General features: G+C 41.5%; 1 protein-coding gene across 1 annotated transcript in view; it reads right to left on the bottom strand.

The window, feature by feature from the left end:
- The window catches only part of SUGT1 (SGT1 homolog, MIS12 kinetochore complex assembly cochaperone), a 50755-nt gene extending 31854 nt beyond the window's left edge, over positions 1-18901 (bottom strand). Inside the window, exons 1-7 of the mRNA XM_084632843.1 lie at positions 18696-18901; positions 18553-18598; positions 12046-12136; positions 7496-7565; positions 6863-6933; positions 2759-2812; positions 71-90 (exon numbers count right to left, since the gene is read on the bottom strand). Coding sequence (XP_084488969.1) covers positions 71-90; positions 2759-2812; positions 6863-6933; positions 7496-7565; positions 12046-12136; positions 18553-18598; positions 18696-18727 — 384 coding nt within the window. The 5' untranslated portion in view covers positions 18728-18901. The remainder of the gene's footprint in view (positions 1-70; positions 91-2758; positions 2813-6862; positions 6934-7495; positions 7566-12045; positions 12137-18552; positions 18599-18695) is intronic.
- Between the last annotated feature and the right edge of the window lie 4622 nt (positions 18902-23523).

The following is a 23523-nucleotide window of genomic DNA, read 5'->3' as shown; positions in this document are numbered from 1 at the left end:
TCTCAAAACATGCTCTTGTTTAGTGCCACAATTAAGAGTAAGCCGCAAGTATGTTAAGAAAAAGCCTTACCATTTCAGTCTGTGATCCTTCTGTAGGGACAAAAACAAGTTGCATTTTTCAGAAAAGAGCAACATGTTTAATTTACAAGGTAGATTTGCTTCTTTCAACTTTCTTCAATTATTCAGAAAGATTCTGTATTTGTATCATAACACTATTTGTATCTACGGATTTAATTTCAAGTGTTCAATTTCAAAAGTCATGCGAAAGGACAACTGCAACAAAAAGTATGTTCTGATTAACAGAATGATTGCATCTTCTGATCAGTAGTTCCTAACAAGTGAAGATGTAACAAACTTCTGTTATGACATGACGGCTTTGGCAAATCAGCACATAAAGCTTTGGTTTAAGATCTTTTACAATAGTTGGTACCTTGTTATCCATACCCTAGACATTCATGCTCAAGTTTGTAAGATAATTCTGATAAGGACTCTAGTTTCACAGAAGAGAGTGATGACGTTTAACCAACGAAGAGTTAAAATTATTTGGGCAACCTTAACTGTGCAATACCATACTATGAGAATTTTTTCCATACAAACCTTACAAATTTTTTTTTGCCAGAAATTCTAATTTAGAGATATTTAAGGTTAGTCCCTCTTTCAAGAAGTGAATAGCAAAGCAAAAAAATCACTGCTTTTTGCTTCTTTATAATGCACGAGGGTGCCTCAAAGATTGTTTTAAAGAACTCTGCTTTACTAACATTAAAAATACCATGTTTTGAATTCTAATTTTGCTAGAAAATCCTCTGGAGAATCGGTAAAATGATATCACAAGATGACTAAAACATGAACAGCTGAGAGGGGAGAAAGGTGTTTAAGCAGATTGAGTAAAACAGGGACAAGAACAAGCTCAATACTTGGAAGAAAAGCTTGGTGTGGTATATGACATGACATCCTCTCCCCTTCGAGAATGGAAAAAAACTCCAACCACAGTCCAAAGTGTTCCTCCAGCAAAATCAAGACAGCCAAGACTTGATATTCTTGTTATTTCTTCAGCAAAAGAAAGAAACCACTGAAAAATCTTGAGGCCATCTTTATATGATATAAATAGGGCCCTACCAAATTCATGCCTATGAAAAACGCATCATGAACCGTTAAAGGTGGTCTCCCCTCCATGAAATCTGGTCTTTTGTGTGAGCTTTTACCTATACTATACAGATTTCAAGGAGGAGACCAGCATTTCTCAAATTGGGGGTCCTGACCCAAAAGGGAGTTGCGGGGGGTGGGGGGGTGTCCACAGAATTATTTTAGGGAAGTTGCCGTATTGCCACCCTTATTTCTGCGCTGACTTCAAAGCTGGGCAGCTGGAGAGCAGCAGCTATTGGCCAGGCGCCCAGCTCAGAAGGCAGCACCTGTCAGCAGAAGTGCAGAAGTAAGGGTGGCAATACCATAGCATGCCATCCTTACTTCTGCGTTGCTGCTGGCGGTGGCTCTGCCTTCAGAGCTAGGTTCCCAGCCAGCAGCTGCCACTCTGCAGCTGCCCAGCTCTGAAGACAGCACCACCACCAGCAACAGTGCAGAAGTAAGAGTAGCAGTACCGCAATCTCACCTACCTTGTGGCCACCCCACAACTCCTTTTTGGGTCAGGACCGCTAGAATTACAACACAGTGAAATTTCAGATTTAAATAGCTGAAATCATAAAATTTACGATTTTTAAAATCCTATGACCAGGAAAATGACCAAAATGGACCGTGAATTTGGTAGGGCCCTATAAAGGATAAGTACCAGACCGACAAAAAGAGTTATGTTCCTCTGCTGTTTGTTGTTAAATTAATATCAACTTATACTGCCCCCACTGATCTTTCTTTCCCAGTGCACACCATGAAGGGAGTAAGTCTGCAGATAAAGTCACAGTGGAGGAGAAAGTAGACTTATGAGCTACTCCTTCATATCCACAGGCAACACATATATGAAGCCCCTGGGCAACTTAGGAAAAGTAAGCTGTGCCAAAGTGCGGGAAAAGCTGCACTAAGTTGCATGCTCTGTTAGACTGGTCAACCCACACGAAGAATTAGTAAAAAGTTGACCACTGCTTCAGACAGTGCTCTCACACTGAACACTACATTACTACTCCAGATCAAAGCTATTGCTACTTTATCATGGTGTCACAGCTAGATGGATGAGAATGGTTCTTTTGATGAAGGAAACAGCCTTCAGAGAACTGGAGGCCCAAATCTCTAACTCTCCATTGTTTTTTTCCAGTGCCGCACTTATCAATCTTGCAAGCTTCTATTTTGGGGTACAGAGCGCAAGACATGCTCCAACATCACTACAGAGCTCTTACATTAAGTTCGTCTCCATGTACTTCTACACAAGGGCAACAGGAGTCAAAACTGTGTGGCTCCTAATATAAATTGGATTTATTTAAGATTATGTTCATTGGCAGATTTACCAACACAGGATTTGTATTAAAACTATGAAAGTTTCTGAAATATCTGGATTTTTGTTCTTGAAGTCTGAACTTGAAATAGGTACTTTTCCCATCTTCATGACTAATTCTCACATGGATTTTTTCCTTCAAAAATCTAAAGAAACATTTATAAAAGTTAAGCAAAAAAAGTCCTCACAGAAACAATTGGAGCACCTAGTAGTTTATTGTAAACAAAGACAAGTGCTATAAAGATTTCAGATTTTGAAAAAAAATGTTTAAAAGCATGGCAAATATCAAAACAAGTACAAAATAAATGAAGCCACTCTTACTGTTTAGTGTTTCTTCGCATCTTTTAATCCAAATAGTAAAAGTAGTATCCACATCTAGAAGAGATTGAATATACAACATTTCACTATCTCAAATCTACTACTCTAAAAATGGGTACTATTACTTGTCATGAGGATGCATAAAGGGCAGACTTGCAACAATGGAACTGTTTTGTTTTGATTCTTAAATATAGGAGGCTAGATATTAAGTGTCAGGACTCCTTCAAACCAATTATACTATGTTTGATATTAGTGTTTAATTACATAACTAACTCCCCAGCTTTGTTGGGCTGGATGTTAATACACTTAGAACTAACTAGTAGTTCAGTTAGCAAGTTAAATTAAGTTTGAACTGACCCAAATCTAGTATTCAGCTCTCAGGCTTCTTCACCACTTCCATTTAACTGTTCCCAAAGATGGTAAACATCTCTCCTCTGTTCTTAGAATGATCTCCTCAAATACTCATCCACATGCATTCCACTTGAACAAGTACAGAAAAGCCACTCTAAATTGTGGGTCATCTGTAAACTTTTCTTCACAATTTTGGAGTACCCTCAAATAATGTGTTTTTCTAGGGGTTTCTAGTTGTATTAGAAAGTTAAGAGGGAAGAGAAATCAAGATTCTAGCTCTCTATTAAGCAACAATAAGATAGGGAGAGAATTTGCTAGAAGCCCCAAATTACTGGGTGAAGTCACTGGTGATTAGCAAGTAGGGACTGGGGTGCAGCTGTGGATTACTAGGCCTGGTCTTCACTTAACAGTTTTGCCAGCATAGCTAGGTCACTTAGGAGCGTAAAAAAACAAAATCACAACCGTAATTGACATAGTTATACCAGCAAAAGCCCTAGCATAGACAGAGCTTATCTTATTCAGGAAACTGGGTTTTGCTGGTATAAGATGTGTCTCTTCTAGGAGTGTTTGCCAGCATAGCTACACTGGCAAACCTTTTCTAGCATATTCAAGATCTTAATGGGGCTTTGTTTGCTAGAATCTAGCAACATCTTGAAGGTGGCAGGGCATCCTATGACACAATTCTATATAAAGCTGGCTAATATTTTTCTGTCTTTACATGGTTGAATATACTACATGATTAGTCTTTATGATTTTAGTAAAGGTGAAATTTGCAAACAGGTGATTAATTTATGTTACTACTGTAAGACCACTTGCCTAGAGTTGAAGTGGTTGGAATATAAGTAACTCAATAGAATAAAGATCATAATTAAGTAAAACAAATACTGTCAAGAGTTGATAGCGACAACAGAACAGAATTTATGATCATCTCACCAAAGGCTGAAAAAAACCAATTAATTGAAAATCAAGTCCACAGTTAAACAAAACTTTGTCTGTTGAGATGAAACAACATAACGTGGAGCCTACAAGCAAGACATTTTCATGACACCACTGAAACGTTCAGTAACGCCTGCAGGTTGAGCCATTGAGCTTCATGATTATAATCTTTCATTTTGAAACATCATTCAGATCAGAAGTGGATGGACCATAATACTGAGTTTCTTCTTTCTTTTCTCACATTTAAAATTGAAGATCCAGATTTCTAAAACAAGTCTGTTTGCAAAGGAGGTTGTATCAGTTAGCTGCATGAAAAAGGTTGAAAATGGTGCAAATACAAAAATCACAGAAGCCAAGACAGCTAAATTCAAAATCTCATCAATTTTAAAAGGGACTTGCACTCACTTCCAGTCAGATTAATATCAAGTGTGATCTTAGCATAACCTGATTGGTTTTGAAGAAACTCTATAGAGAATGAAAAGAAAATCATCATTTAAGGGAAAATCCAAAAGACTGGCAGACCTACCTAGTAAGCCAGGGACTCAAGTGTATTCTTTTAGGACAATGTGCACATTTTGTGTTTGAATAATACATATGCTTACAAAGTAAATCATATTTGCAAAAGGTGTAAGGAATAAAGAGATTCTGTAAGTATATCAGCAAGTACATCATAAGCAGGAAGCCTGTGAAAGAACTGGAGGATCTGCTATATTACAGGGGATTAAAGGAAGCAATTAAGGAAGATAAGGTCATTGCTGAGAAGCTAAATGACTGTTTTGCATCAGTCTTCACTTCAAAGGGTGTTGGGGAGATTCCAATCTTGGCCCTGCTCTTCTCTTGAAATAAATGAGGTATTATCAAAGATTAAAAAGAGATGCTAGAAGAAACTGATAATTTAAGAGAGAAATAAGTCACTACACCCAGATGCTATACACATTAAAGTTCTGAAAGAGCTGTGCTAACAAAAGTATGAAATTTAACTATAAACCAGCCCTCTGGAACAAGAGTGATATAAATGCTGTACCTCTATTTTAAAAAAGTCTTAAGGGGTAAACTGGAGAATTACAGACCAGTAAGCCTTACATCTGTACCAGTCAAACTGGTTAAAACTATTATCCAAAATACAACATACCTGGAAGGTGTTATATGAGACAAGACCTAACCAGCATAATTTCTGCAACAGAAAATAGCATCTCACTAGTCAATAAAGTAGAGAGTAAAGGAGAACAGGTTTACAGTTTATTTTAGACTGGTTTCCAAAAGGCCTTTGACAAGGTCCCTAGTCTCACATGAATAAACTAAAAAAAAAGTTAAGCCGTTACAGGGTGAGAGAAGGGGGGGGGGGGAAGGAGGGGACTAGTGAGATAACTGACATCTGCAAATTTTGCTATTTAGATTAGCAAGGATCAGAGAAGACTGAGGGAACTTCAGAGACACCTAAACAAGCCAGGTGAAGCTAGGCAACATGATGGCAAATTAAATTAAATATCTGTAAATTCAAAGTAACGCATGCCGGAGAAAAAAATTTAAACTACTCATACACCTTAGGGGGTTCTAAATTAACAATCTGATCAGGAAAGGGACCTGGGCATTATTGTGACCAGATCAATGAAGACCCCTGCTCAATATGCCACTGCAGTCAAAAAGTTTGAATTCATAAGAATGGAATGGAGAATATAATACCTTTATATGCTGCAATGCTATCGGGAAGGCTGTGTACAGTAATGATCACCCATCTCAAAAAGAATATTGCACAATTAAGTAGAAGGAGTTCAGAGAAGGGCAACAGGAAAAATCAAGGACATGGAAAAACTCTCATAAGAAGAGAGATTGCAAAGATTGGAATGGGTTACTGTACAGAGAAGATAAATAAGAGGGGACACAATGAAAGTCTATAAAAATAATGAATGGCACACAGAAAGTAAATTGGGAATTTCTGTTCTCCCTATCTCATAAAACAAGGAAACACTGAATGAAACTGAAAGGTAGAAAAGTCAAAACTGACAAAGAAAACATTTTTTCTCCCAGTGCATAATTAGATTATGGAATTCCTTGCCACAGAAAGTCATTGGAGGCTGAAAATTTAGCAAGATGCAAAAAAAAAAAAAGTTGGAGAAAAGGCCAGTTTTTCAAAAGCTCCATACTTCACCGATTTAAGAGTTCAGGAATCCAGAGATTAATGTATTAGTAACTCCATATGACAGAAAACTAGGCCCTTAGCCCAACCAAAAAGTAAGTTAAGAGATGAAAAAAACAGGGGATATTAAACACTCTTCTGTAGTTTTCAGTATAATCTAAGGTAAGAGAGTCACAAGCATAGTTTATGAGCTCAGACATATATCTAGAGTTGTGTAAATTCCAAGAAACTGTGCAAACAAAGTTGTGTTTTACTTAGTTTACAACTTCACCTTGTATAAGAGGAATTCAGTCTATTTGTAGGCTTTTCCATGATGCTCATCACCATAATACCAGATCACCTCAAACACCTGAATTTATCCGCAATGTATGTCTGAAGCAGGGAAATATCCTCATTTAACCCATAGGGAACTGAAACACATGGGCTTACATTTTTAGAAGTGACTACTGATATTTTGTGGCCAATTCTAGATGCTTTAAAAGGGCTTGATTTTTAAGTGAGGGGGTGCTCTGTGCTTCCCAAAAGTTACGCCTGTTTCACACGAGTCTAGCTGGGTATACAAAAGTTGCAGCACCTAAGTCACTTCTGAAAATCTTGTTCTTCAATTTAACCTGAGCCTCATATAAAACCTTTTAAATATTTACTGATTAGTGTGCAAAAAGAAGTGTAGTTTCAATACTTACTGTCCAATTTCTGTCCTTCTTTGAAAGACTCTAGAGCAGAAGCATAGTTTTTGCTATGGTATTCACTTATCCTGACATGCACACAGGAAAAACAAGGGCACAGTAGTTATGTTTCCAATCGAATTCACACTTCCTCTAAGCATAGTATATTTTACTTTACACTGTATCTGGATGGAAAAGTAGTACATGACTTATTAAATTCGCTGTTAATAAACAAAAGCTACAAATTTGCCACAACTGTAATTTATAAGTTACAATTAACTGGGATGCTAAGAACAGAATAACATTGTAAAGGTAGAAATGTGGGGGAATTTGGCACATTGTCTAATAATACAAGAGCTCTATTACAGATACTTCACAGTGAATCACCAGAATCTTCGATTAAAACTGTTTAAAATGCCATTGTCCAACAGCCCTCTTATAAAGATCCAAATGATTAAAGCGATGAATGCTCCCCCCACCCACTCCTCGAGACTGACCCTCACCACATTAATTTATTTAGTCTGCCTTCTATAAAAGGGCAATTGAGACCGCAATCTGATGCAAACTGTAGTAGTGCTAGAACGAGTACAATATATTTCAAAAATGGAAAATGGAAACTTTCTGCCTGTGGCTTCTTAAATGGTTACATACCCTTTCCTGAGAAAAGCTGTGGCATTATTGGGATTGAGTTCTAGGGACTTCTTTGCATCTACAACAGCATCTGTAGGAAGTCAATTTTGCATGTTAGTCTCTTAAGAATTGCATTATTCCAGTTACGTATCTTAAACTAAAGATTTAAAAGGCAAAGTGACAATTCAGTCCCAGCTAAACATTCAGCCATAATCTCACACCTTCAAAAGTATGGCAGAGATCCTACAAATAAGCAGTCATGTTTTTTTAATGTAAAGTACATTACTCTATTCTAGAAACACTAAAGGCATTGCCTAAGTGAACAAGTAGCTTGGGCTTAACGCTACAGTTAGATTCCTGAGCTCCGTTTTCACATCTTAAATGAAGAGTGTTTAGTATTAGTTTTCTCAGTTTATGCAGAAAGTCATGCTATTGAAGTACAGAAATTATCTTACAATATTTTCACCACTCAGATCTGCTACAGCTACTCACGGGGGAATTCTGCACTACTGTGCAATGCAAAATTTTGAGAAATTAATGTTGGGCACACAGAATTTCCCTTTTTCCCTAAGTAGTGTTTCCTAAATTTACAGCAGTTGTGTACCCCTTTTGAGACACTTGTCTTACTGGCATACGCCTTCTCCGGTGAAGATAATTGGGGTGAGGGGTTTGGTAGCCACATTTTTATAACACACCCCTAATTCGTTTCATTCTGGATTAAATGAATATTAGAAATAAATACAAAATTATATTACATGCAGTTGAAACAAAAGATTTTAATAGAAATAATAATTACATATAGAAAGTACTATAAATAATTAAAACAATAGAAGCGAATCAACAGTCTGGCAGAACAGCGCGTGTGTGTGTGTGTGTGTGTATATATATATATTTATAAAAAAGTGAATGTGTGTCATTCTGAAATTAAAATAAGTTGGTTTGGTTAGGTTAGTCAAGAAAGCACTAGTTTTAATACTTACTCTTTAAGTAATGAAAAATTTTCAGTACAAACCAAACTAATCAGTGTGAGGGATGGAACTGCTTTTGACCAGACACTATTGCAGCGATATCTGGGTCGATGTTTGTGATCTTAAGACAAAGATGGGGCTCCATGTCAATAAAGACAATTTTGTTTTTTTGTTTTGATGCCCACCAGCGCACAGAATCCAATCTCGCACAAATACGAGGTCGGAAAAGGCAGAAGATACTTGACAGCTTTGTCCGATAGAGCTGGATATTCAGAGCTAACCCCCAACCAAAATGACGTCAGTGTATTTTGCTCAAATTTTGTTTTCAGGAAGCTATCTGAAGCCAGCTCCAAGAGCTGTTCTTCTGAAGCAGAGAGGTTATTTGGCAATGTTTGAACATTGATGATAAAAGGGTTCCTTATCCATTCAAAGATGCCATCCTGTTCAAGGAAATACTTACAAAGATCTGTCTGCAAGCTTTCCAAATGCTGCTTCATGATTTGCAACACATCGTTATCAAGTTCGTTAGTCGAGTTTATTACTAAATCATGAAGAGATAGAAAGGAATCCAGTTCATGACGACTAAGACATTTATGCCACAATTTCAATTTTGTGACCATGGCATTCACTTTGTCTTGAACATGGAATATGGACATGAGTTTCCCTTGCAAAGATAGATTGAGGTTGTTTAAATGAGCAAAGATATCTGCAATATATGCTAGTTTGCATAGCCATTTCCAGTCGGGTATACGGTTTCGCAGGTTAAACGTTTCATCTAAAAAACTTGCAGTTCTTCTCGCAGCTCAAGCAGGCGATTCAGAACTTTTCCACACGAAAGCCAGTGCACTTCAGTGTGAAATAGGAGTTGTGTGTAATCACTGCCCATCTCATCAAAAAGCTGAGAAAACAGCCAGGTGTTCAGAGGGCAGACTTTCACAAAATTGATTATTTTCACAGCTTCATCCAGTACTTGCTTTAGATCTGCCTGCATGTTCTGGGTGGCGAGTGCTTCCCTGTGAATGTAATGAGTCGATTTTGCTTCTGACGCAACACCTCGAACACGTGCAACAGCTCCTTTTTTCGAACCAATCATGGCTCTGGTGCCATCCGTGCTTATTCCAACACAACGACTCCAATTCAAGTCACTGTTTTTGATAAAGTCATCAATAACTTTAAAAATAGCTTCTCCAGTTATATGTGTTGGCATAGGTTGGCAGCACAAAACATCATGGACTTCATTATTCAGTTCGTATCCGACAAACAACAACAAAAGATTAGCTAAATTCACAATATCAGTGGATTCATCCACTTGCAGTGCATAGTAGCGACTCTTTTGTACTTTTGAAAATAATTTATGTTTTCGACCATATCTGTGATTCTAGGATGAACAGGGTTACTTGAGAGGGGGACACAACCTATAGCTTTGCTAGCCTTGTCTCCAATCATCACTTGCACCATTAATTTGGCTGCAGGTTTTACTAATGTCTCGCCAATCACTTCAGCAGCTCCGGACTTTGCAATTAAGTAAGCCACACGATATAAAGCTGCCAAAGCTTTCATATTTTCACCTCCCATCACATTACAAATTGTTTTCTGGGACTTTTGGAGATCTTTGCGCCTATTTTCGAAGAATTCTACAGGTTTTCCCTCGTATTCTTTGTTTGCTATCAAAATGGCGTTTTAAATTGAATGGTTTCATACTTTCATTTGTGAGAGTCTAGTAACAAATCACACATAGTGGAACAGGCTCTACCTCATCACCAGTCCACGAAAATCCCAGTTTAAGATATTCTTCAACATATTTGCAGGCTTTTTTCATTTTATTTACAGCTGATACCTTCAATAAACTTACAGACGGTTCACATGGTTCACTAATTTTGTTGTCACAATTGTCTGATGTAGCATTATCACTGCATTTTCCAGTATAATTATCACTAACATTCATATTTCCTTCATAATTTTCTTTTGTACGCTTCAAACTTCCCATTTTTAGCCAGCTATCCATTGTAAATGGGTTTAACAAAAACAGAAATTTTGTATATTAATACACACCAAGTATGTACTTGCTACGATCTTTAGATTACTACGAGTAGTTATTCACTTTTATCTTTTATCCGTCAGTATGACTTCTGCGCATGCGACAAATTCAAGTGTATTGCCCGAGCCGCGGTAATGCGCACACGTGGTTTGCGTCGGCTCTGCTGTGCTATTAGATGTTACTGAACGTGTTATCATAATAATTACAATGTAAACCGGTGTGCATTTCTACTATACAAATGTATACCATTCTTATATATTAAATTTTAGTGAACTGTTTTCTGCTGCTAAAAAAAACCTATGATAAAGTAAAATAAAAAATTCTGCCGTGTACCCCTTGAAACCCTTTCACGTACCACCAGGGGACGCATACCACACTTTGGGAAACACTGCCCTACAGAAATGGGCTGCAGAGATGTTGGCCGCCATTAGGGGCCACAGGAACCAGCAGATCCCAGTTCACAAATAGAAGATAAGGCCAGGGGGAAGGAAAGGAGGGTTCCTAGCAGCTGCAGTTCCCAGCATGACCTGAAGGAAGGAAGTGGTGGCACTGGCTGTTTCTCCCTCTGGATCCCGAAGATCTGGGGGGCGTAGGGTCTGTGAATGTCCGGACCGGAGGGGTGGGGAGGGGAGGGGGCGCAGCTGGCCTCTTGGGGGGCGGTGAGAGTGTCTGGGTCGGGGAGGGGGCCCATGGCTGGGCTCTGAGGGGCGGGAGGGGAAAGGGGTGTGAGTGTCTGGGCTGGGAGGGGAGAGGGGCAGAGAAGCAGGAACTGGGTTGTCACAAGAATTTCTTTAAACTTTCTACTCCTGGGGGAAATTTTGTGTGTGTCTGTATTGTTACAGACATACTTGCTGACAGGTACCCTGAAATAAATTACCAAAATAATTGAAACTGGTGTGAATATAGAGTGCTATCTTGACAAATAAATTTTGCAGAATTTTAAATGTGTGCAGAATTTTAATTTTTTTGCTCAGAATTTTTAATTTTTTGACGCAGAATTCCGCAGAAGCATACAGCTAGTCTATCCTTCATTCTGCAGCTCTGCCCCCTAAGTGCAATGGACTGTGACCTTCAGTCAGTCAGTCAGTTTGGGCTTAAGCTGTTTGTTCCAAGGCCAATTCTATTCAAAATTTAAGGTTTATTTTTATTTTTTTAAGAACTGGATCAGACACAAGGAACCATTTAGAAAGTGAAACTTTTCTCAAAACAGAACGTATTTGAAGTGTTACGTCACTTTTAATAAAATAAGGAGAGGGTTTAAGGCCTATCTGAAATCTAAATATAGTAACTAAAGTAACTAAACAATAAATTGACAGAATGGGTTATTCTTTCATTAGTGTACTCAACACACTAAATGGAAAGTTAGAACTGGAAAGCTTCCATGAGAGACCAGAAGTAATCAGATACCGGAAGAGCTATATTAGTGTCAAATGTGGGTTGCTTTGCTTAAAAATGACAAATTTCTAAAACTATCATTATCCTTTGCTTGATTTAAGACATCTTTCTGTAAGGAATGTCATAATGTGGTCTTAAAGGGATACACAGTATAGTTTAAGAGATGTTACCCCAGTAGTTCTGTAGAAGAATATGAGCATAAGCTCTTTGACAGTAATACTCTGCATCATCTGGCTTCTGTTCCAAGGCCACTGTCAGCTTCTGCAAATCCAAATACAAAAATTTAACATGACAGTTTCTGTAAATCCCTCTAACAATAGAACCCAGTGAGTAGCCCACAGTGAAATGTGTTGCTGAAAAAAAAAAAAATAAAAAATAAAAAAAAAAAAATAATCAACCAACCACCAATTAGCACAATTTTGCTTTAAGTGAAATTACACCAGAACTAAATATCCTGAGCTCACGGGAATGCCTGGCTATTTTGATCCCCAAAGCCTTTACCTTAGAGCTAACAAAGTCCAAAATATGATTGACTGATCCTTATATGCAAAAAAGAAAAGGAGGACTTGTGGCACCTTAGAGACTAACCAATTTATTTGAGCATAAGCTTTCGTGAGCTACAGCTCACTTCATCGGATGCATTCAGTGGAAAATACAGTGAGGAGATTTATCAAATAAATTGGTGAGTCTCTAAGGTGCCACAAGTACTCCTTTTCTTTTTGCAAATACAGACTAACACAGCTGCTACTCTGAAACCTGACCCTTATATGTTTATTCAAATGACTTGTGAAAAAGAAAGCAAACATGTTTTAAATAAGTTATAGTACACCCATTTCCACGATGTGTGCTCAGCACAGACCAATTTATAAATCCCCAAAATGAGCAGCAATAATTGCTCCCCATGCTAGATATGCACTTCGAAATAGGTGCCTCTGGTTTACACCTTACCAGGTAGACATTTGGCTAAAGAAGGTAAGTCTTGTACTGCTTTCTGAAACTATTAAAATAAGGGATAGTTATTCTCAGTAATTCTACTTCCTGAGTTACCTCAGTGGATTCCTACTCTCACATCTCAGCTACTTAGCACATTAATACGCAGAAGCTTTCAAAGCCCTCAAAGTTCTTCAGTCTTGAGGAACAGAAAGACCAGTATCCATGCACACTAAACACTCTTTGAAGAGTAGGAATCCTGTCAATATGGTATCTTTAGTAGCATTTACACTGGTACGAGTATTTCCTTCCTACTGGTGCAAAACATGAACTAGCAAACAGGAGCAGGGAGATAGCAAACAGGAGTAGTAAACGGGAGTTTTGCAAGGGAATTCTCCAGGTGAAGGAGAGATAATGAGATCCTTGGGGTGAGTTAGTTTGTGTGCTTGCTTGCTTGAAAGTTAAAGTGTGGTCTGTTTTGGGTAGGCTGAGATCTTACTAACGAGGTTTTAGCCTGCTTTCCTTTGATTCCTAACCCTTTTGAGATCTCTTGACAATAGGGCAGGGCTAACCCAGGGACAAGAAGGGTTTAAAAAGCCAGCTCTTAAATGACCAGAGGCACTATCGAACATTAACAGGCAGCAGGTTTAAACCAAACATAAGGAAATACTTCTTCATGCAGCACACAGACAACCTGTGGAACTTGTTGCCAGGAGATGTTGTGAAAGCCAAAACTATACCTGGGTTCAAAAAGCATTGGATAAGTAGATGGAAGACAGGTCCATCAATGGCTATTACCCAAGGTGGTCAGGGACACAACCCCATGATCCGAGTGTCCCTAAACCTCTGATTGCTAGAAGTGGACAACAGGGAATGGATCACTCAGAAATAGCCCTGTTCTGTTCATTCCCTCTGAAGCATCTGACACTTGCCACTGTCAGAAGACAGGACACTGGGCTAAATGGACCATTGGTGTGACCCAGCATGGCCATTGTTATGTTATTACGTGATGCCATATTAAAACCTGTATTTAAGAACTGTTCAGTCAGTGGTCTATAGAGATTGTACCAAGATCAGATGCAGTAGGAGTCCCCAGCTAAAATGCGTCCTGGCTAACAAGAATTCTTCCTGGGCTTCCAAGGAATACAGCAGCTCTGCCAACCTGGGAAAGATTGAGGTATGCACTACCCTCCAGAACCAAGCTAACTCTTCTGGCCAGTGCACTTTGATGTAGGGGAACAGCCCCACCGTAATGCCACCTCTCTGTCCTTTGAGGACAGAGCCACTACTGCACTAGAAATGCACAGTGCTTGCACTCCTCAGCCACTCTGTGCCTGACACCTCTGCACTGCATCTCACTGTCTCACCTTGCCCACCTGCTCAGGGTCAGCCACCATCCATCCCTTCAATTTCTTTCTTTTTTTTTTTCTCCCCTCCAGAGACCCACTTGAAGTGCAACTACAGAGAGATCACAATTTGAGGCAGACAACTGTTTTCAGCTAATGCATAGAGATGGAGATTTAAGTCTTGAACAGTTGCTGCTCAGGTGAGTACAGTTATAAACTTCCATTTTTAAACTGATTACCCAGATTTCTCCTATGTGAAAATTAAGAAGATGGCAGAATAGTACAACATATGCTATACACGCCAACAGAAACGACGTTTTTTCTGTATTTGTGTTGTTGCAGTGCTCAAAGAACACAATTAGGATCAGGGCCTCATCATGCTAGGTGCTGACAAACACAGAGGAAGATGTAGCCCTTGTGCAAAAGAGCTTACAATTTAAGGTTTAGACAAGCCATATAACTGAAGAAACAAGAGGGTGAAAGAGAACTACAAATTAAGTATTAGAAGTTTCAGCCAGAGAGGGCCCAATTGCTCACGTTTCTCTTGTAATAAAAAACAGAAAACTGATAAACAAAAGGTGGATCAAGGCTCCTTTCGCAGGCTTAAAACAGCCAGTAGCCCAACCATGGATCTGAGGATGGAATCCAGTACCATGCATAGAATAGACTAGCTCTTTACTGATTATGTTGTGCGTTCTGCTATGGACTACCTGCATTTAAATGAACAAATGAATTCTAAAGAACTATCTACAGTGCCTCAGGAGGGAATAGTGTCCAGAGGACATGCACACCTGGCAGCACAGGTGGCAGTGAACTCTGGTGTACCTCAACAAAGAGAGCTAGGAGAAAGAAGGACAGACCAAGCATGTTACACAAAAAAAAGCAGAATTTGATCTGCTTACATGAATGCCCTTCTAAGAATTCAGTAGATTCAAAAGTAGCAGTCATGAAAGCATTTATAACGATAAGAGGCATCCTCCTGCCCTTCCGGGATAGGATAGAATGAAGGCATACATGGAAAAAACTCCAGCTAGTACAAAATGCAACAGCCAGATTGGTTAGCTACATGATTCTGAACAGAACACCCTGGTGCTTCGTTCCCTGTACTCAGTGGAGAGCCAACAGAAATTACAATTCAGTGTGTGTGTCCTGACTGTCAAAGCCCTCCATGGGACTGGCTCTGGTCTCTTGAGAAACTGCCTCTCCCTCCACCTACATGGACTTCCCATAGCTGCTACATTCCACCATAATACTGAAAGTATAGATCAGAAGTTGGAGGCTTGCAAGCACTGCAAGTCTTTCACAGAAAGAAAAAAAAAAAGACGTGCACTACAGAGCTCAAACCCAGAAGAGCGACCACAAGATTTTCAAAAACTAAATGCAAAATCTATTTAATTGACATGGCTCTCTCTTCAGTATGTTCCTCACAAATGACAAACCATCACATACAAACCATCTGCATAAATATAAAGAAATTAACTAATTAAGCCTTTTCTCCAGGAGGCTCGTAAGAAAGATAGCTATTTGTTTTCAAATGCTTTAGAGGCAGGTATTCAGATAATATGGCCCCCTTTGCTATACAAGTACTTAGCTTTAAAAAGGCAGCCATGTGACAACGAAGGAAATACATGATTAGCTGCCAGAGTTAAAATGAAGAACACTTGCATATTGTTTTACTAACCGTTATAATTTTAGCTCAAACAGATTTGGTGCTGTATCAAATCTTCACAACTTACATTTGCAAAGCATTTGGTAAATTTTAAGGAAAAAAATATAGGCTGTGCACCACAAGAATTCTCATCTAATTCCACAATTTAGGAACACACAGATAGGAGATAACTATTTAAAAACTTCAAAATAAAGGAATGATCTCTTCATATAACTTTAGGCCAAGGTTTTAAGAACCAAGTTCCTAAAGTTAGGTTCCTGAGTCTATATTTACATGTGATCCTTCAAATATATTGGACCCAAGCTGAAGTGTCTAAAAATGAACATAGTAGCTGTTTTTTTTAAAATCTTGGCATTGAAGTATGCTCTTACTTTAATTTAAGTAGTCCACTGCAGACTATTTAAGAGCACCACTTCAAATATGCAGTCTTGATACAACAGTGTACCTTGAAAAAAAATGCAGTGGCTTTTAACAAAGACTTGCTTAGGTAAGATAGCCTCTTCTAGTCCTACATTAATGAAACCTGACCTAAGGCATTTGTATAATATCAGATCAGATTCTACTGACAATTTCTTTGAAACAAAATGATACTTAATAATTGCACTCACCTGTAACAAACACTTAGAACTTGGGCTCACACACAGAAAAGGCTGCAGATATGTGTGTGGCTATTTTGTGATATTTCCATAGATCATCTTTAGTTTAAAAGTGGAAATCATCTCCACAATTCATCTTTTCCACTCCATTCTTACTATTAAGATCTTTGCATGGGCCCCAAATCTCTAAACTTATTCCTTTCAATGAAATGATTGCCAGAGCATCATTTATCTTGGCCCACAATTCCAGTTACATCTAGCCCCTCTCCAAATCCTTCAGTCGTTCTTCCTTACCTCGACACCCACTTGAAAACCTTCGTCTTTGCCCTCAAATTATTGTACAATTTCATATCAGTATCCTAAGTACTTGTTTTTCATCTTCTCTTTTGCTCCCTATACTACTCCTGAGGGAATTCTGGGCCAAAAAACTAAAAATTCTGCACACAATATTTTAAAATTCTGCAAATTTTGTTTGTCAAAATAAACTACATAATCACACCAGTTTCAACTAGTTTGGCACTTGTGTGGAGTTTCCTGTGCGCCAAACCTCTCCTTCCTGATGGTGTGCTGGGAACTGCAGCTGCCAGGAACTTTCTAGCTCTTCCCCGCCTCCCCCAGGACAGTGTCTTCTATCACAAACTAGGCTCTGCCGGGTCCAGTGGCTCCTAGTAGCGGCAAGAAGCACTGCAGCCCATTTCTGTGGGGGAAAGGAAATTCTGTGCAAAAAACATTAATTTCTGCAAAATTCTGCATTGCGCAGTGGCGCAGAATTCCCCCAGGAGTACTATACCTGAAATCTATTCCTTTGCTGCCTGATATGGTTCTACCCTCTCTTCAAAAATAATTTATTCCTAACCCAAGTATCTCCTTTGAAAGAAACAGTTATGGTGTAGACTAAGAGAAAACAAAAACGATTAAAGTCATGCATAAAACTTTTCTGCTCAGTCAATCTGCATCTTTCCTTGCAAAACATGCTTCATCTGTATGTTATTTAAACTGTAATCTACTCAGAGCTGGGATCCTGTTTTTATTGTTGCCCATAATGCTCTTAGCACACTTAGTTAGCACATTACAAAAATGCTAGTGCTGAAACTAGCTACTTGAGGCAGCCTCCATAATAACAAACAGTCCCATGGAGAGATATTATGGTCTAGTATTAGAGAGAAAATGAGGTCAAGAAATCTGGATTCTTATTCCAGCCCTAACACCAACTCAGCCAGGCTGCTGGAAAATCACTTCAGGACTGTGTCTCCATTTTCACAGCTCTATGACACTTTTCTACCTTGTGTAACCCACACACCTTCTGAGTGTGGTGTTGTGTCCCATCTAGTGGCCACGAGACTAGTGAGAGAGAGAAATAAAATGAGTCTGCTCTACAGCCTTAGCTCACAGCCAGTTGACTTTTAGCTCATGCACTAAGCTCCAGAAGTCCCACATTCAATCCCACCCACTGACGACCAGGGTCTGTGGGCGTTATACTTACAGAGACTTTGAGGCTCAGTTTGTTAGCTCCTAAAGGGCTCAGAGGTGCTCTCACAGGAGCCACAACAAAAACGCTAACCATACGCTAATGTTAACGTGTTTTAAGTAGAGAAATTGGACATAGCCTTAACTACTGAGGCCTTGTCTACACTACCCACCGGATCGGCGGGCAGCAATCGATCCAGCGGGGGGTCGATTTGTCGCTGAACGCTCGCCCATCGACTCCGGTACTCCACCCGAACGAGAAGCGCCAGCAGAGTCACCAGGAGAGCGCCAGCTGTCGACTGACCGCAGTAAGTAGACCTAAGCGCATCGACTTCAGCTGCGCTATTCAGGTAGCTGCGTCTCCTAGAGCGACCCCGCCACGGTAGTGTAGACAAGCCCTGAGCTGCATCAGGCGCCCCCCGAGCTAGGGCCTCGGCTGGTGGCTCGGCCACGTGTGTCTGCAGGTGTGACACACGTGGCCGAGCGACCAGCCGAGGCCCTAGCTCGGGACAAGCCAACACGCGGGTCCAACTCCCGCTGAGGACAGGGGTGGTCCCTACTAGGGCAGCGCGGGCGAGGCTCAGGGCACAGGAGATGCCCAGGCCGCTGCCCCGCCCCGCGGGCCCCTGTCAGTCGCCCTCCCGCCCATCGCCGCGCCCGGCCTCTCACCTGCGCCGCCGCCCCGGGGTCCTGCTCGACGTCACCGTCCGGGAACCTGGCGAGAGAACAACACAGCGGCGCGCGGTTAGAGGGGGGCCGCGGCGGCGGCGGCTCCGGCCGGGGCCGCGAGGCGGGGGAAAGGGGAGACTCACCGCGGACGGGCCGGGTCCAGGGCCGCCGCCATGATGCTGGCCGCTGTGAGAGCGGAGCCACGAACCCGCCCGCAGTCCCGCGGCGCACGCGCGCGCGCACAGCGACTGAGGGGACCGAAGGGGGTGGAGTGACGTCACTCTCCTGCGTCCAGTAACCGCCGCGGGCCAGCCCCACGTGACGAAGGGAGGCCGAGGCGGTCGGCGCCCCCCCCCGTCGCTGCCGCTCGTTGGTTGCTAGCGAGCGAGGCGAACGCCCCTGCGGGCAGGATCCTCCCTCGTGCCCCCTAGCGCGGGAGGACTGGGAGCGTGGCGCGCGCAGCCGGCTCCTGCCCCGCCCCGCCCCGTTGGGGCTGGCATGGCAACGCTCACCGAGCCTCCGCGGGGCTGGGGGCAGACGTCCCGCCCGCCCCGCTCCCGGGCCCTGCTGGCTCCCGGCTCGGCAGCGGGACCGCAGCCCCTGGCCAGCCAGGCCTCCGGCTGCTGCAACCTGTCCGTCCGCTGCAGCGTGGGAGGCGGGCGGGAGCGGGCCTGGCACGGGAAGGCCGCAGATTTAACCCTGGGGAAAGAGGCGCTTGTGTGCAGGGGCTCCCCGCCCCTCAGCTCCCGCCCAGGGCTGTCGTCGCTGCTAGCACCTCCGCACCCCCAAACTCTGCCCCCCCCTTCTCTTCTTCCTGCGGCCTAGGCCGGGTTCCCGCCGGCAAAGGGGCGCTGCCTGGGGTCTGCTGCTCCAGACTCGGTCCGGGCTGGAGAGGCTGCCCCCCCGGGCGGGGTTCCTCCCCGGGAGCGGAGCCAGCTGCTCTTTCTCCTGCTGGGCGGAAGGGTGCGCTCCTGTGAATTTAGCCAGGAGCAGCTGCGGTTGTGAAATAACCAGCCCCTCTTCTTCAGCAGCAGCAGGCGGGCCCGCCCGCGGGGTGGGTGGCTGCTGCTGTTCATACTGCTCCTTCCCCCCACCCCCACCTGTCAGAGCCGCGGTAATTCAGACCATCCCCATTCCTCCCCAGCGCTTTGGGTCTTCCCCAGGCAGCAACAGCAGAGAGGCCCAGACCGCCACTGCGGGGGGGGGGGGGGGGAGGCCTCCTTTCCTGGCTGTTCCCCTGGCATGTGGGGAACACAGGGTTGGCACCCAGCTGGTTTTTGAGTAACAGCCGTGTTAGTCTGTATTTGCAAAAAGAAAAGGAGGACTTGTGGCACCTTGGTCCTGGTGCCATTTAGGGTTGCCAGGTGCTCGGTTTTCAACTGGAAAATCTGCTCAAAAAGGGGAGCTGGGAACCCTAAATGGCAGCGGAACCGAAAGTCCAGTTACCAGGGGGAGGCATGGTGTCATTAACCCATGCCAGCCTCTACTCAGCTGAGACTGCCTCCTACCTGCAGGCAGGCAGGCGCCTTGAGACAATCCAGTGAGGGGGGAAGGAAGGAGCAACAGGGTAGGGCCTTTGTGGGTAAGACACAGGGCCTAAAGGGTGCAGTTACCAGCAATTACAAAGGTGTTAACCCTCTTGGAAGAATAATGCTGCCGCATCAGTGGTTGCTTGGTTTTATCACCTGATTACAGCTTGAAGTTGGCATCATTCATTCTGATTGCCAGTGCCATGGACGCAACTAAGGAAGGCTGCAGCAAGATGGTAGTGGGCGGGGGGAAAAGAGAGAGTTCAACATCTGGCCCTAGTCAGTCACAATTCAAGGCCTGCTGTGTGATTTTCCTGTCTATCACTGCAGGGGCAAGAAGAGTTCAGTGTACTGAAGCAAAAGAGTGAGCAGAATAGGGGAACAAGCAGATTGGGGCACTAGGATATATATGGGAAGTGGGAGGGTGTGACACAAAGGCCCGTGGGTATCCGCTTGGAAAAGGTTCATTGTTCTGTGTAACAGCACCTGACATTATAGATAAATACTATGAAAACCGTATGCTATGTGAGATCTTAAATGAAAGGCAGCATCACACTGATCCTCAATCGTTGTGTGATGTATATACAGATGATATTTAAGGAGTTGTGTGTATGTACTGAAAATATATTTTAGAATCTGCGTCCGAGGCAGGGTTGACAAACAAGTTTTGCCAAAGGTATGTACCTGTCTGCATAGGTTCATGTGTCAATCATTGTAAGCAGACACAGTGGGAGCTCATTTTGCATATGGAGTCAGTGCAAGTATGTGAAGACAACTTAGAGCAAGAACACTAGGGCAGGAACCATGGGGGTCATCCTGACTCTAGGGACAAAACCATGAGTTTTGGGAAATACAAGAAGCAGCAAAATGATATTTTCTTATCCATCACTGAGAGAGCAAAAAGGACAAAACTTTTTGCATTCATGAAAAGTGGATCCCAAGCATCTTGGTTAGTGAAGCTTGGAGATTGCCTTACATGAGAAACTACTTTAGACAAGGATTTTAGCCTGTTAAAGTTTGCACTCTAAGAAGTGTGTTATACTCTGTTTTATATGTAACCGTTTGTTTCCATCATTTTGCTTAACTCAGTATCTCTTAAATCTTTGATAATAAATTTGTTCTATAAATATATATCAGTGCTAAGATGTTATAAAGGACCTCATCCTGAGTTGTACGAGTCAAGGTGTGTGTAATTTCTGAGAACGTCCAGTGACTGGTGCTAGATACTACAGGGGGATGCTTTCAGAGGAGCTTGGGGGCTGTGGTATACCTACTGTTAACCTGCAAGGCGAAGGCAAAACAAAAATATCACAGATAAAGTTTGCAGATGACACAAAAATTGGGGAAAGAGAAATAATGAAGAGGACAGGTCTCTGATTCAGAGCAATCTGGCTCCATTGGTAAACTGGGTGGAAGTAAACAATATGCATTTTAATATGGTTAAATGTATACATCTAGAAACAAAGAAAGTAGGTCATACTTACAGAATGGGGGACTCTCTCCTGGGAAGCTGAAAAAGATTTGGGAGTTGTGGTAAATAATCAGCTGAATATGAGCTTCCAATATCACACTGTGGCCAAAAGAGCTAATGCAATCCTGGAAGCATAAAAAGGTGAATCTCTAATAGGAATTAGGTTATTTTACCTCTGTATTTAGCACTGATATGATCACCACTGGAATATTGTGTCCAGTTCTGGTGCCCTCAATTCAAAAAGGATATCGATAAATTGGAGAGGGTTCAGAGAAGAGTCACAGAATGATTAAAGGATTAGAAAACATTCCTTACAGTGAAGCAGCTCAGTCTATGTATCTTAACAAAGCGAAGGTTAAGGGGTGATTTGATTAGAAGTATCTACATGGAGAACAAATATTTAATAATCAGCGCTTCAATCTAGGAGATAAAGGTATAACAATGCAGTGGCTGAAAGTTGTAGCTAGATTAATTTCAACTGGAAATAAACTAAATTTTTGACATGTTAATTCACCATTAGAACAATTTATCCAGGATTTTGGTGGATTTTCAATCATTAACCTTTTTATAATCAAGATTGGATGCATTTCTAAAAGATCTGCTCTGGGAATTATTTTGGGGAAGTTCTGTGGCCTGTGTTATACAAGAGATCAGGTAGATGAGCACAATAGTCCCTTCTGGCCTTGGAATCCATGAAAGTTTGGACTGGCAGGCCCTGAGGAGATCGTTTGGGTAGCTAACAGACTGGGAGTACTGTATCAGGAAGCCGACATCCAGTCAAGCACAAACAAACCTTCCTCTTGCTGGAGGCAGGAGATAACAAGGTGACTGAGTCACAGAAGGGAATGTTTTTTAAATATCACCTCAGTTTTTCTTGTATTACTAAATATTTATATGGTGGCATACAGGCCCAATCAGCAATCAAAGCCCCATTTTCAGTAAGGTGCCTAGTCCACCTTCACTGTAAGGATTTCAGGATGGGGACTATTGTGTGTGCGGTTACAGTGCCTACCACATTTCTGCTGCTACTTCGTTATAAAAAAAAATGAAATTTATGCTAATACTATAATTCATAGAGGTTTCAGTTATAATAGCAATGTTTTCCTAAGATTTATTTTATGTACAAGTGCTTTTTAACCACATAGATTGATGGGAGCAGTTAAGTATTAGAATTATTCTATCGAGTACTAAATCCAATGAGAGGATGGATTTTAATTTTTTGAACCAAACCATTAACAATCCTGAATATTCAGTTCTGAATCCATGAGCTTTTTACCTGGTTTTCACATTATGCATAATATAATTAGTAGAATTTTATTAATTTTAAGTATTTCCCTCCCTGAAAGAACTTGCAATACTCCATGTTATGAACTTTTTTGCAAAAATACACAAAACTTCTCAAAATACTTCGGATTTGTTTAACACAAGATAATTAAAATTCAAATAGTATACAAATTCTGTCAAACTTTCACTCTGATGTAAATTAAAATGGCCAAGAGCTATACCTCCTTGGTAAAGGGGTTTGCTATGGAAACCAATTGAATTTTAAAGAACTGCGAACTAAAATTAAAACTGAATTAAGCCTAGAAAATGTTTCTTTGAAGTTCCCAAGAAGAGATATTAGGATAATGTGTTTTTAAGCACCCTTTCTCCTCCCCATATACTTTGCGAAATCATCCAGTACTTCTGTGTTCTATTAAGACAATCCAGAATGAAACATGTTGTGGTATCACTGATCCCAGAAGTCCTATGCAATCTGTAGTATCAGTGATGTCCCAGAATTATGCATTTGTGGATTGACAGAGGCTTTCACAGGTGAGTGTAAGGGGACAAAGTTTAAACCATCTGTGCCCAATGCCACATCAATGGACCTGTTTAGCACATATTTCTGAACTTAGCTCATTCTTCACCTTAACTGCTGAAGTTCACCTTTTCCTACAGCAGTACTGCATAGTGCTGTCACATCCTCAG

Source organism: Lepidochelys olivacea (genome assembly GCF_965140295.1).
Source record: "Lepidochelys olivacea isolate rLepOli2 genome assembly, chromosome: 1".
NCBI lineage: Eukaryota > Metazoa > Chordata > Testudines > Cheloniidae > Lepidochelys > Lepidochelys olivacea.
The sequence above is the reverse complement of the archived record's forward strand: the minus strand, read 5'-3'. Positions and strand labels throughout refer to the sequence as shown.